Below are 13852 nucleotides of genomic sequence, written 5' to 3' on the forward strand. Positions count from 1 at the left end.
GCATGTTCAAGATGAGCCATCTCGAAGAGATCCTTTGCTTGAGTCTTGCCATCCATATGGTGATCATGGATATGTGAAGATGTGCCGAAGAAGAAGCTCTCCCATGGTGGATTATGGGGGAGCAATCCACATGGTGGTCATGGTTATGTGAAGATGCGCCGAAGAAGAAGCTCTCCCATGGTGGATTATGGGGGAGCAATCCACAAGACTTCGTCAAGCAAGCACAAGCAAGAAAGGCGTTCCATCTTGTTGAGGTCAAGATCGTCGTCATCGAGCTCAAGTGGAATGCGCAAGTATAAGGTTTGCTCTTGATAGGGTTTCTTTCTCACCGGTCTCATAGTGTAGTTGGAGACCGGTTTATAGTTTAGTTGCCGTACTATCAAGAGGGCTCTCGAGTGAGTAACTCGATCGTATCGTTCGGAGAGAGCTCCAACCTTTGCATCCTTGCATCATCTTTCTTGGTTGTTATTTGGACCTTATCCATGTGATGTTTTAGAGCTTGTGCTTATTCTCATGACAAGCTCTAGTTCATCGAAAACGGATTTCGCATAGATCACTTGTTGCGTTTTCGAGTTTGGTTCATCATCTTTCTTGGTTTTTTATTTGGATCTTATCCATGTGATGTTTTAGAGCTTGTGATTATTCTCATGACAAGCTCTAGTTCATTGAGAATGGTTTTTGCATGGGCAACTTGTTGCATTTTCGAGATTGGAGGTTTTACCGGTATGTCTTTTTTAGATAGATCAAACCTTTCATCATTTGTTTCTATCCTCCCTTGTTGGACTATGATGGTTTCCTGCATGATCTTGTAGAGCTTGTTCCTAGCTTCAAAACAAGCCCAAGATCATCAAAATCGGAGTCCGGATGCTAAAGTTATGCCCGTTTTAGTTTTGGTGTTTCTGCAGTTTTCTGGGGGGGGGGGGGGCGGATAATCCGGTCCGAATGACCAAAACTGGGCAAATATCCGGCCAAATATCCGGCCCAGTCCAGGGGAGATTTTCGGGGGGCGGATAATCCGGCCCGGGGGCGGATTTTCCGGCCTGGGAGGTCCCAAACGGTCATATTTCGTTGGGAGGGGGTATATAAGACCCCCTTCTTCCTCCTTGGGCTGGTTGGTTCACTTTCTCTCTCTCCCCTCCATTGTTGTACTTCAAAGCTTGCCCTAGTTCTTGATTCCTCCCATGATTCTTGCATATTCTTGAGGGAAAAGAGAGAGGAGATCTAGATCTACATCTTGACCAATCAAATCCCTCTCTTTGTGAGGGGAATCCACTAGATCTAGATCTTGGAGAAATTTGGTGTTCCTCCTCTTATTTTGTTCTTCCTCTCTTATTCCCCCAATAGCTTTTGTAGCTTTGTTGGAATTTGAGAGAGAAGTACTTGAGCATCTTTTTGGTGTTGTTGCCATTGCATTTGGTGCATCGGTTTGAGCTCTCCACGGTGATTCGTGGTGGTGAAAGCAAGAAGGTTGTTACTCTTGGGTTCTTGGAACCCTAGACGGATTCTAGGCCTTTGTGGCGGTTTGTTGGGAGCCTCCAATTAAGTTGTGAATGTGTGCCCCAATCTTTGTGTAAGGCCCGGTTTCCGCCTCGAAGGAAATCCCTTAGTAGAACCGTGACCTAGGCCTTTGTGGCGAGGGTCACCGGAGATTTAGGTGAGGCGCCTTCGTGGCGTTCGGTGTGTGGTGTGAGTACCGCATCTTGGGGTGAGGCCTTTGTGGCGTTGGTGTGTATCGAGCAACCACACCTCAAGGTGAGCCTCTTGTGGCGTTCGGGAGCACTAAGCCACCGCACCTCTCCAACGGAGATTAACACTCGCAAGAGTGTGAACTTCAGGATAAATCTTCGTCTCCCGCGTGCCTCGGTTATCTCTATACCCGAGCTCTTTACTTATGCACTTTACCTTGTGATAGCCATCGTGCTTGAAGTTATATATATCTTGCTATCACATACTTGCTTGTATTGCTTAGCATAAGTTGTTGGTGCACATAGGTGAACCTTTGCTTAGAATAAGTTGTTGGTGCACATAGGTGAACCATAGTATATAGTCTTTGGGCTTGACAAAGTAAACGCTAGTTTTATTCCGCATTTGTTAAGCCCATCTCGTAAAAGTTTTAAACCGCCTATTCACCCCCCTCTAGGCGACATCTGTGTCCTTTCAAGGTGGCCGGGGATGCTTAATGCATCGCCTCGCCTTTCCTAGCTGCCTTGGTAGAACTTGCTAATGGAAGGAGAACAAAGCTCTAATATAGTTGTGTGGAATGCCCGGGGTCTTAATAACCCGGCGCGACATGGAGTCGTCAAGGTTGCGGTGGCGGAAGCTAGGTCTAGTGTTGTCTGTATCTCTGAGACCAAGCTCAACGCTGTAACCGCCTTTGATATAGTCGAGTGTTTCGGTTCCCGCTTTGACGGGTTCGCTTACTTGCCTGCCGTTGGTTCTGCTGGAGGGGTTCTGATTGCTTGGGCGTCCCAATCTGTTCGTGTGCTCAATAGCCGCGTCGACAGGTTCTCGGTGTCGGTCCAGCTCTGCTGCCCTGGTGGCTCCGCTTGGTGGCTTACCTCTGTCTATGGGCCTAATGCGGTGGATCTCAAGCCGTTGTTCCTTGAGGAGCTCCGGCAGTTGCGTCTCGCTCTAGCGGGACCTTGGGCCATTGCGCAAATTTCAACTTGATATTGGCAGCTTGCGACAAGAACACGCCCGTGGTCGATAGGCGCTCCATGGGTATGTTACGCCGCTGCGTCAATGATCTCGAGCTCCGGGAGGTGCCTTTGCTTGGGCGTAGGTTCACGTGGAGTAATGAATGCCTCTCTCCCACGTTGGTCAAGCTGGATCGGTGGTTTGCCTCTGTGGAGTGGAGCGAGTTGTACCCCGAGGCGTCGCTCTCGGCTGTGTCCTCATCCCTCTCAGACCATTGCCCTATCCTCATGACCACGGTGGTGCAGTCGTTCGTTGGCCGGCGTTTTCGCTTTGAGCGGTTCTGGCTCAAACTTGATGGCTTTGCGGATGTGGTGAAAGGTCTTTGGGAGGACACTGCTGGCGGCGACCCCATGCCGGCAGACCCGCTGCGTAGGCTGGAGTTCAAACTGCGGAGGACTAGCCGTGGTCTGCAGAGTTGGAGTCAACGCAAGGTTGGCTCCATCCGTGACCTCATCCTTGTCGCCAATGAGGTCATTTCGCACCTCGATGTGGCACAGGAGGGGCGCCCTTTGTCAGCGGATGAATCTGGGCTCCGGCGGGTGCTGAAGCTCAAGGTCTTGGGCCTCGCGTCGATGGAGCGCACTATTTGTAGGCAACGGGCCCGAGTGGCAGGTATCGCTGAGGGTGATGCGTCATCCAAGTTTTTCCGCATTATGGCGTCGGCAAGGAGGAGCCACAACAATATCGCTGCTTTGCGTTCCGAAGGGCTACTTGTGACGGACTTGTCGGTAAAGGTGGATCTGGCCACCGACTATTACATGGGGCTGCTCGGGACGCCGCAACCGCGGGACTTTGGTCTATCGATGTAGGGATTCGTTGCATAGAAAACAAAAATTTTCCTACCGCGAACACGCAATCCAAGCCAAGATGCAATCTAGAAGACGGTAGCAACGAGGGGGTATCGAGTCTCACCCTTGAAGAGATTCCAAAGCCTACAAGATGAGGCTCTTGTTGCTGCGGTAGACGTTCACTTGCCGCTTGCAAAAGCGCGTAGAAGATCTTGATCACGATCGCTTCCGGCGCCACGAACGGGCAGCACCTCCGTACTCGGTCACACGTTCGGTTGTTGATGAAGACGACGTCCACCTCCCCGTTCCAGCGGGCAGCGGAAGTAGTAGCTCCTCTTGAATCCGACAGCACGACGGCGTGGTGTCGGTGGTGGTGGAGAAGTCCGGCGGAGCTTCGCTAAGCGTGCGGGAACTATAGAGGAGAGAGGGGGCGGCTAGGGTTTGGGAGGGGGGCGCCGGCCATCTAGTGGTGCGGCCACCTTGTGGTGCTTGGGGTGGCCGGCCCCCTCCCCTTGGCCCTCATTATATAGGTGGAACCCCAAGAGTTGGTCTCCAAGTCTTCGAATAAGACCCGAACCAAAAACCTTCCATATGGAGGGGAAACCTAGCCAAGCTAGGACTCCCACTAGAGGTGGGAGTTCCACCTCCCATATGGGGGGGGTGGCCGGCCCCCTAAGGGGGAGTCCACTTGGGACTCCTCCCCCACTAGGGTTGGCCGGCCATGGAGGTGGAGTCCTATGTGGACTCCACCTTCCTTGGTGGTTTCTTCCGGACTTTTCTAGAACCTTCTAGAACCTTCCATAGAACCTTCCGCGTCAATTTAATTCACATAAAATGACATCCTATATATGAATCTTATTCTCCGAACCATTCCGGAACTCCTCGTGATGTCCGGGATCTCATCCGGGACTCCGAACAAATATTCGAACTCCATTCCATATTCAAGTACTACCATTTCAACATCCAACTTTAAGTGTGTCACCCTACGGTTCGTGAACTATGCGGACATGGTTGAGTACTCACTCCGACCAATAACCAATAGCGGGATCTGGAGATCCATAATGGCTCCCACATATTCAACGATGACTTTAGTGATCGAATGAACCATTCACATACAATACCAATTCCCTTTGTCTCGCGGTATTTTACTTGTCTGAGGTTTGATCTTCGGTATCACTCTATACCTTGTTCAACCTCGTCTCCTGACAAGTACTCTTTACTCGTACCGTGGTATGTGGTCTCTTATGAACTTATTCATATGCTTGCAAGACATTAGACGACATTCCACCGAGAGGGCCCAGAGTATATCTATCCGTCATCGGGATGGACAAATCCCACTGTTGATCCATATGCTTCAACTCATACTTTCCGGATACTTAATCCCACCTTTATAACCACCCATTTACGCAGTGGCGTTTGGTGTAATCAAAGTACCTTTCCGGTATAAGTGATTTACATGATCTCATGGTCATAAGGACTAGGTAACTATGTATCGAAAAGCTTATAGCAAATAACTTAATGACGAGATCTTATGCTACGCTTAATTGGGTGTGTCCATTATATCATTCATACAATGACATAACCTTGTTATTAATAACATCCAATGTTCATGATTATGAAACTAATCATCCATTAATCAACAAGCTAGTTAAGAGGCATACTAGGGACTTCTTTGTTTGTCTACATATCACACATGTACTAATGTTTCGGTTAATACAATTATAGCATGATATATAAACATTTATCATAAACATAAAGATATAAATAATAACCACTTTATTATTGCCTCTAGGGCATATCTCCTTCAGTCTCCCACTTGCACTAGAGTCAATAATCTAGATTACATTGTAATATACCTAACACCCATGGCATTCTGGTGTTGGTCATGCTTTGCCCTAGGGAGAGCTTTAGTCAACGGATCTGACATGCTCAGAAACGTATGTATTTTGTAATTCATTTGCGTCTCAACGCATCACTCATTTTCAAATGAGTCGGCATTAAATATGTTTGGTCCTCTGGTGGAACCTTAATTCCGCGGTCTGAAATATGTCACTAATATTGTCATACACAATATAGCTTCAAAGTTCTGACTCTGTCGGAACTACACCAAGTTCTCAAAGAACCTCTTGACTTAACATCCTTTGTCATTGTCAAAACAATGACATACTCTGCCTTCTTTTGTAGAATCCGTCACAATATTCAGAACTCTTCTAAATCTAGCATAGACAACTTCCAGCTCATTGTGCTACTTTTAAACAACACTCAGTCCAATTTGAGATTGAAATTATATTTTATATGTGACAAAACAAATATCGGTGTAATCACCTTACAGCGATTTGTTTGTCATTTCTCCATACAAAACTATATATATATCCTTGGTTCTTCTAAAGTACTCAAGGATATTCTTACTGTCGTTCAATGATCATCTCATGAATCATTCCGGTATATGCTCATAACATTTTAGAGCACAAGATATCTGATTTTGTACATATTATTCGTGATCTAAAATCACTCATGTGTTTTTACTCATCGAGTGTCAGATACACTCAAGTCTTGTTAAACCTTCACATGACAAGAACATTTTCTTAATATTTCTATATTGAACTACTTCAATATCCATCCTATGTACTTTGACTTAAACTTATTTATGTGTTTCAATCTATCTTCATAGATCTTGACACTAAATTTGTTTCAGTCCATATCCTTTCATTGAAATTAATTCTCAATGAAACCTTTTTAATCAAGTATATAATTACATCATTTATAACCAACTATATGTCATCTACATAAAGTATTATAAATATGTCTTTAGCGCTCCCACTTAATTTCTTGCAAATGCAAGCCTCTTCATCATCTCTGATGAAATCAAAAAACTCTTTGATTATTTCATCTGGTGAAGATTCCAACTCCGCGATACTTACTTCATTCAATTGAAGTTCGTATACCTATCTAGTATTCCACGGACCAGCAAAACTCTTGGTTGTATCTTGTATACACCTTTAATACATACTTCTGATAAGTAATGTATTTTGCCATCCTACTAGCATATCTCATAAAAGAAATATGTAGTGATTACTAGAATAATCCACATAGACTATAAGCATTGCTACGGAAGATCTAATCTTATCGTAGTCAACTCTTTGAACTTTGTCGTAAACAACTTTTCGACAAGTTGAGCTTCTTCAAGGATATTTCATCCAAGTCCATCAATTTCATAGATCCATTTACTTTCAAAAAATATTCATCTATCTTGGATTTCATGGCGTATAGCCATTTTAACGGAGTTAGAGCCCATCATAACTTCTTTGTTTTGTAGTTGGTTTATCATTGTTCAAAATCAATCCTTTGTCCACAAATCATTTATTTGATCACAAAGTAAACCATACCTACAAAGTTCAATATGTACTTCGATCTCCATGGCTAAAACACTTTGTAGCTATGGGAGCCATGATCGTCGTGGCCGCTTCCGGAACCATTTCCAATGCTGCGCTACTCTGATCATTATGCTCAAGTTCATAAACCTTATCAAGTTCTATTGTCCTCCCACTCAAAAACTTCGCTAGAAACAATTTCTTGGAAATAAGAAACATTGACAAACACTTTTGTCTTTGTCTTCATAGTGGGAAGAATTCCCAATCAATTCTTTGGGATAACCAACAAAGACATTTATCCGATTTTGGTTGTAAACTTATTTACTTATGCTATGCATACCAAAATTTAAGAAAGGACTATTAGGGTTCATACCCATGCCATAACTCGTATGGTGTCATTTCTATGGATCATGATGATGCTCTATTCAGTGTAAAAGCGGTAGTCACTAAAGCATAATCCACAAAATTATAATGGCATCAATATTTTATCTCATCATTAATCCAACAAGGTTTGGATACATCTCTCGGATACTATATCTTCATTATGATACTCCAAGAAATGTGAGTTATAGAATAATTTCATGACTCTTTTAGATGTTCGCTAAAAATCGTAATTCAAATATTTTCATCATGATCCAATCATAGATATTTGACTTTTCTATTACGATGATTTCCACTTCATGCTGAAATTTATTTGAATCCATTCAAATGTTTCAAACTTCTTCCTTATTGAATATATCCACATATATACTCAATTCATTGTTGAAAGTTTTCATGAAGTAGAAGAATCTCCCGCACACAACTATGCTCAGTGAACCACATACATCATTATGTATTTTTCACAAAGTTTGTTGCCCGTTCAACTCTTGGCCTATGAACGGTATTTTAATCATTCTCTTTAGAAAAGATTTGCAAGCGCCAAATGATTCAAAAATCAAATGACTCCAAAAATCCATTTGCATGGAGTTCCTTCATGCGTTCCTTTCTAACATGACCTAAATGGCGGTTCCATAAATAAGTGGAATTCAAATCATTTGCCTTATGGCATTTTAGCGTCAGTTTTATGTATGTGTGTTTCACCATTAAGATTTATAATAACTTATCCATCGTACATGGAGTAATGTCATAATTTGAACAACTCATTGTTTTCATTTGACCAGAGCAAAATAACAATTATTAAGTTCTTTATTATAAATTCTAAGGGCTAGATAGAATGCCAACGATGAACATACTAACACTTTATTTTGTTCCAGACGTGCATTCCTATCATATTCCTTGTCAGTCACTTAGGCCATTGTATTCTTGTATTGCGTTGTTTTGTATGACACTTCATACCAACCAATATGGTACTAATACCCAAGAATTTCATTGTGTGACTTAACTAGGAATACAACCATAACATGTATATCATTTATATACACCTGAGCTAGACTTTCTAGTCTTTTCTTTTCTTTTTGCCAAAATATCTTTTGCAGTTTCTCTTTTAGCTTTCCTCATTATTCAGAAAAACACTTCAACATTAATAACTTCTAGGTTTGTTGGTCAAATACCAATAACCTTGAGGTTCTTACTTTGAAGTTGATCATCATATGACAAGTGTTCTAGATTTCACTTATTAGTAACTATGATGAACAATTTCACTCATAATTTTTTCCATCAATTCATGACAACTTTTTGAGACCATGTCTGTACATACTAGGCTCATAAAGTTTAACCTTAGTATTCGCATGTACAAATCTGGCTTGCACCCGTTGTATGCACACGTAGAATCTATCACACCCGATCATCACGTGATGCTTCGAAACGACGAGTCTTAGCAACGGTGCATACTAAGGATGATAACTTCATGGATATGCGAATATTATTAGTGCCCCAATAGTTGGAGGATTGTGATGCCTCGCGTCTTCAACCTTCATACATTCCCATAAAACTTATGAGTTTATGTAGTCTCACCAAATTTATATTCTATCATCTTGCAATAAGGTCTTAGATATCACATATATCTCATACCTTGATTATTTCTGAAAACTAAATTTTCAGCTCCTTACTTTTCAAACAGATTTGAACTTCAAGTTTCACGGAGACAAGATAACTTTGGGTACTAATTGAAACCATAGCTCTTTGAATCAACAATGTGAGGTTTATTAAAAGTTTGCAATAGGACTTAATCAATTCTTGATTCTTTAACAATACGGTACTAATCCGTAAAGTTTCTTATCAGATTTAACAGTATTTCTATCTCAATAACAAGACTAGCGCATAGTAGTAAACGGATGCCAATACTACAAAATTAATACAAAATACTACTCAGACTATGTTTATGATAATTAGTTCATGTTTTAATCTAATTACTAATGAACTCCCACTTAATACAACATCCCTCATAGTTGTTAAGTGGTACACGATCCAAATCCACTACACCAAAAACGATCATCACGTGAGATGATGTAGCTTCAATGGTGAACATCAACATGTTGATCATATCATCCATATGACTCGTGTTCAACCTTTCGGTTTCTGTTGTCCCGAGGCCATGTCTGTACATGCTAGGCTCGTCAAGCAAACCCAAGTATTCCGCGTGTGCAACATTGCTTACACCCGTTGTATGTGAACGTTGAGTCTATCACATCCGATCATCACGAGATGCTTCGAAACGACGAACTGTACAACGGTGCATACGAGGGGAGAACACTTTATCATCTTGATATTAATGTGAGGGATCATCTTATAATGCTACCGTCGCGATCTAAGCAAAATAAGATGCATAAAGGATTAACATCACATGCAATTCATATGTGATATGATATGGCCCTTTAGTCTTTGTGCCTTCGATCTTCATCTTCAAAGCACGGACATGATCTCCATCATCAACGGGCATGATCTCCATCATCGTCGGCGTAGCGTCAAGGTTCATGGCGCCGTCTTCATGGTTGTTCACCTCATGTAGCAACTATTACAACTACTTTGAAATACTACTCAACATGAAATTTAAAGACAACCATAAGGCTCCTGCCGGTTGCCACAATACAATAATGATCATCTCATACATATTCATCATCACATTATGGCCATATCACATCACCAAACCCTGCAAAAACAAGTTAGACGTCTCTAATTTGGTTTGCATATTTTACGTGGTTTAGGGTTTTCGAGAGAGATCTAATCTACCTATGAACATGAACCACAACGGTGATACTAATGTTGTCAATAGAAGAGTAAATTGAATCTTCACTATAGTAGGAGAGACAGACACCCGCAAAGCCTCTTATGCAATACAAGTTGCATGTCGAACGAGGAACAAGTCTCATGAACGCGGTCATGTAAAGTTAGTCCGGGCCGCTTCATCCCACTATGCCACAAAGATGCAAAGTACTCAAACTAAAGATAACAAGAGCATCAACGCCCACAAAAACATTGTGTTCTACTCGTGCAACCATCTATGCATAGACACGGCTCTGATACCACTGTAGGGATTCGTTGCATAGAAAACAAAAATTTTCCTACCGCGAACACGCAATCCAAGCCAAGATGCAATCTAGAAGACGGTAGCAACGAGGGGGTATCGAGTCTCACCCTTGAAGAGATTCCAAAGCCTACAAGATGAGGCTCTTGTTGCTGCGGTAGACGTTCACTTGCCGCTTGCAAAAGCGCGTAGAAGATCTTGATCACGATCGCTTCCGGCGCCACGAACGGGCAGCACCTCCGTACTCGGTCACACGTTCGGTTGTTGATGAAGACAACGTCCACCTCCCCGTTCCAGCGGGCAGCGGAAGTAGTAGCTCCTCTTGAATCCGACAGCACGACGGCGTGGGGTCGGTGGTGGTGGAGAAGTCCGGCGGAGCTTCGCTAAGCGTGCGGGAACTATAGAGGAGAGAGGGGGCGGTTAGGGTTTGGGAGGGGGGGCGCCGGCCATCTAGTGGTGCGGCCACCTTGTGGTGCTTGGGGTGGCCGGCCCCCTCCCCTTGGACCTCATTATATAGGTGGAACCCCAAGAGTTGGTCTCCAAGTCTTCGAATAAGACCCGAACCAAAAACCTTCCATATGGAGGGGAAACCTAGCCAAGCTAGGACTCCCACTAGAGGTGGGAGTTCCACCTCCCATATGGGGGGGTGGCCGGCCCCCTAAGGGGGAGTCCACTTGGGACTCCTCCCCCACTAGGGTTGGCCGGCCATGGAGGTGGAGTCCTATGTGGACTCCACCTTCCTTGGTGGTTTCTTCCGGACTTTTCTAGAACCTTCTAGAACCTTCCATAGAACCTTCCGCGTCAATTTAATTCACATAAAATGACATCCTATATATGAATCTTATTCTCCGGACCATTCCGGAACTCCTCGTGATGTCCGGGATCTCATCCTGGACTCCGAACAAATATTCGAACTCCATTCCATATTCAAGTACTACCATTTCAACATCCAACTTTAAGTGTGTCACCCTACGGTTCGTGAACTATGCGGACATGGTTGAGTACTCACTCCGACCAATAACCAATAGCGGGATCTGGAGATCCATAATGGCTCCCACATATTCAACGATGACTTTAGTGATCGAATGAACCATTCACATACAATACCAATTCCCTTTGTCTCGCGATATTTTACTTGTCCGAGGTTTGATCTTCGGTATCACTCTATACCTTGTTCAACCTCGTCTCCTGACAAGTACTCTTTACTCGTACCGTGGTATGTGGTCTCTTATGAACTTATTCATATGCTTGCAAGACATTAGACGACATTCCACCGAGAGGGCCCAGAGTATATCTATCCGTCATCGGGATGGACAAATCCCACTGTTGATCCATATGCTTCAACTCATACTTTCCGGATACTTAATCCCACCTTTATAACCACCCATTTACGCAGTGGCGTTTGGTGTAATCAAAGTACCTTTCCGGTATAAGTGATTTACATGATCTCATGGTCATAAGGACTAGGTAACTATGTATCGAAAAGCTTATAGCAAATAACTTAATGACGAGATCTTATGCTACGCTTAATTGGGTGTGTCCATTATATCATTCATACAATGACATAACCTTGTTATTAATAACATCCAATGTTCATGATTATGAAACTAATCATCCATTAATCAACAAGCTAGTTAAGAGGCATACTAGGGACTTCTTTGTTTGTCTACATATCACACATGTACTAATGTTTCGGTTAATACAATTATAGCATGATATATAAACATTTATCATAAACATAAAGATATAAATAATAACCACTTTATTATTGCCTCTAGGGCATATCTCCTTCAATCGCTCCATGCCCTTGGCCTCCAGCGTTTGGACTTGTCAGCGTTGGAGGTCCAGTTCTCTGAGGCTGAGGTTTGGGCGGCTATTTGCGCGATGCCCACCAACAAATCTCCGGGGCCGGATGGTTTCTCCTGGGAGTTCTATCGGCATTGCTGGCTGATTCGTCTCCGACGTATCGATAATTTCTTATGTCCCATGCCACATTATTGATGATATCTACATGTTTTATGCATACTTTATGTCATATTTATGCATTTTCCGGCACTAACCTATTAACGAGATGCCGAAGAGCTAGTTGCTGTTTTCTGCTGTTTTTGATTTCAGAAATCCTAGTAAGGAAATATTCTCGGAATTGGACGAAATCAACGCCCAGAGTCTTAGAATTGGACGAAGCTTCCAGAACACCCGAGAGTCGCCAGAGAGGGGCCACAGGGCCACCAGATGACACCCTGACGTGGCCAAGGGGGGGCCCGCGCCCCCCTACTGTGTCGCCGCCTCGTCACCCCTCCGACTCCGCCTCTTCGCCTATTTAAAGGTCCCTGACCTAAAACATCGATACGGAAAAGACACGGTACGAGAAACCTTCCAGAGCCGCCGCCATCGCGAAGCCAAGATCTGGGGGACAGGAGTCTCTGTTCCGGCACGCCGCCGGGACAGGGAAGTGCCCCCGGAAGGCTTCTCCATCGACACCGATGCCATCTCCACAGCCATCTTCATCAACGCTGCTGTCTCCCATGAGGAGGGAGTAGTTCTCCATCGAGGCTAAGGGCTGTACCGGTAGCTATGTGGTTAATCTCTCTCCCTATGTACTTCAATACAATAATCTCATGAGCTGCCTTACATGATTGAGATTCATATTATGATGCTTGTAATCTAGATGTCATTATGCTAGTCAAGTGGATTTTACTTATGTGATCTCCGGAGACTCCTTGTCCCATATGTGTAAAGGTGACAGTGTGTGCACCGTGTGGGTCTCTTAGGCTATATTTCACAGAATACTTATTCACTGTTATGAATGGCATAGTGAAGTGCTTATTTATATCTCTTTATGATTGCAATGTGTTTTGTATCATAATTTATCTGTGTGCTACTCTAGTGATGTTATTAAAGTAGTTTATTCCTCCTGCACGGTGTAATGGTAACAGTGTGTGCATCGTGTAGTACTTGGCGTAGGCTATGATTGTGATCTCTTGTAGATTATGAAGTTAACTATTGCTATGATGGTATTGATGTGATCTATGCCTCCTTTCGTAGCGTGAAGGAGACAGTGTGCATGCTATGTTAGTACTTGGTTTGGTTGTGTTGATCTATCATGCACTCTAAGGTTATTTAAATATGAACATCGAATATTGTGGAGCTTGTTAACTCCGGCATTGAGGGTTCGTGTAATCCTACACAGTTAGTGGTGTTCATCATCCAACAAGAGGGTGTAGAGTCTAGCATTTATCTATTTATTCTGTTATGTGATCAATGTTGAGAGTGTCCACTAGTGAAAGTATGATCCCTAGGCCTTGTTCCTAAATACTGCTATCGCTGTTTGTTTACTGTTCTACTGCATCTGTACTGCCCGCAATATTACCACCATCAACTACACGCCAGTCCTGGGCAGCAACACACTTTTCTGGTGCCGTTACTACTGCTCATACTTATTCATACCACCTGTATTTCACTATCTCTTCGCCGAACTAGTGCACCTATTAGGTGTGTTGGGGACACAAGAGACTTCTTGCTTTGTGGTTGCA

The 13852-nt window shown here is 43.4% G+C and overlaps 1 protein-coding gene across 1 annotated transcript; it reads left to right on the forward strand.

Annotated features, from left to right (window-relative positions):
• Positions 1–2223: 2223 nt before the first annotated feature.
• LOC139835456 (uncharacterized) lies at positions 2224–3506 on the forward strand. The gene is made up of 2 exons (XM_071825309.1): positions 2224–2623; positions 2680–3506. Exons 1-2 carry the CDS (start codon positions 2224–2226, stop codon positions 3504–3506), a joined length of 1227 nt encoding a protein of 408 aa, XP_071681410.1.
• The last annotated feature ends 10346 nt before the right edge of the window (positions 3507–13852 follow it).

This window comes from Lolium perenne, chromosome 2 (assembly GCF_019359855.2).
Source record: "Lolium perenne isolate Kyuss_39 chromosome 2, Kyuss_2.0, whole genome shotgun sequence".
Lineage (NCBI taxonomy): Eukaryota > Viridiplantae > Streptophyta > Magnoliopsida > Poales > Poaceae > Lolium > Lolium perenne.

What these genes read in the sequence shown, in the direction of transcription:
- LOC139835456 (XM_071825309.1), top strand. Translation starts at nt 2,224, where the DNA reads ATGGAAGGAGAACAAAGCTCTAATATAGTTGTGTGGAATGCCCGGGGT. An exon ending in TGAGGAGCTCCGGCAGTTGC is followed by an intron (nt 2,624 to 2,679) that starts GTCTCGCTCTAG and finishes TGATATTGGCAG; the next exon opens with CTTGCGACAAGAACACGCCC.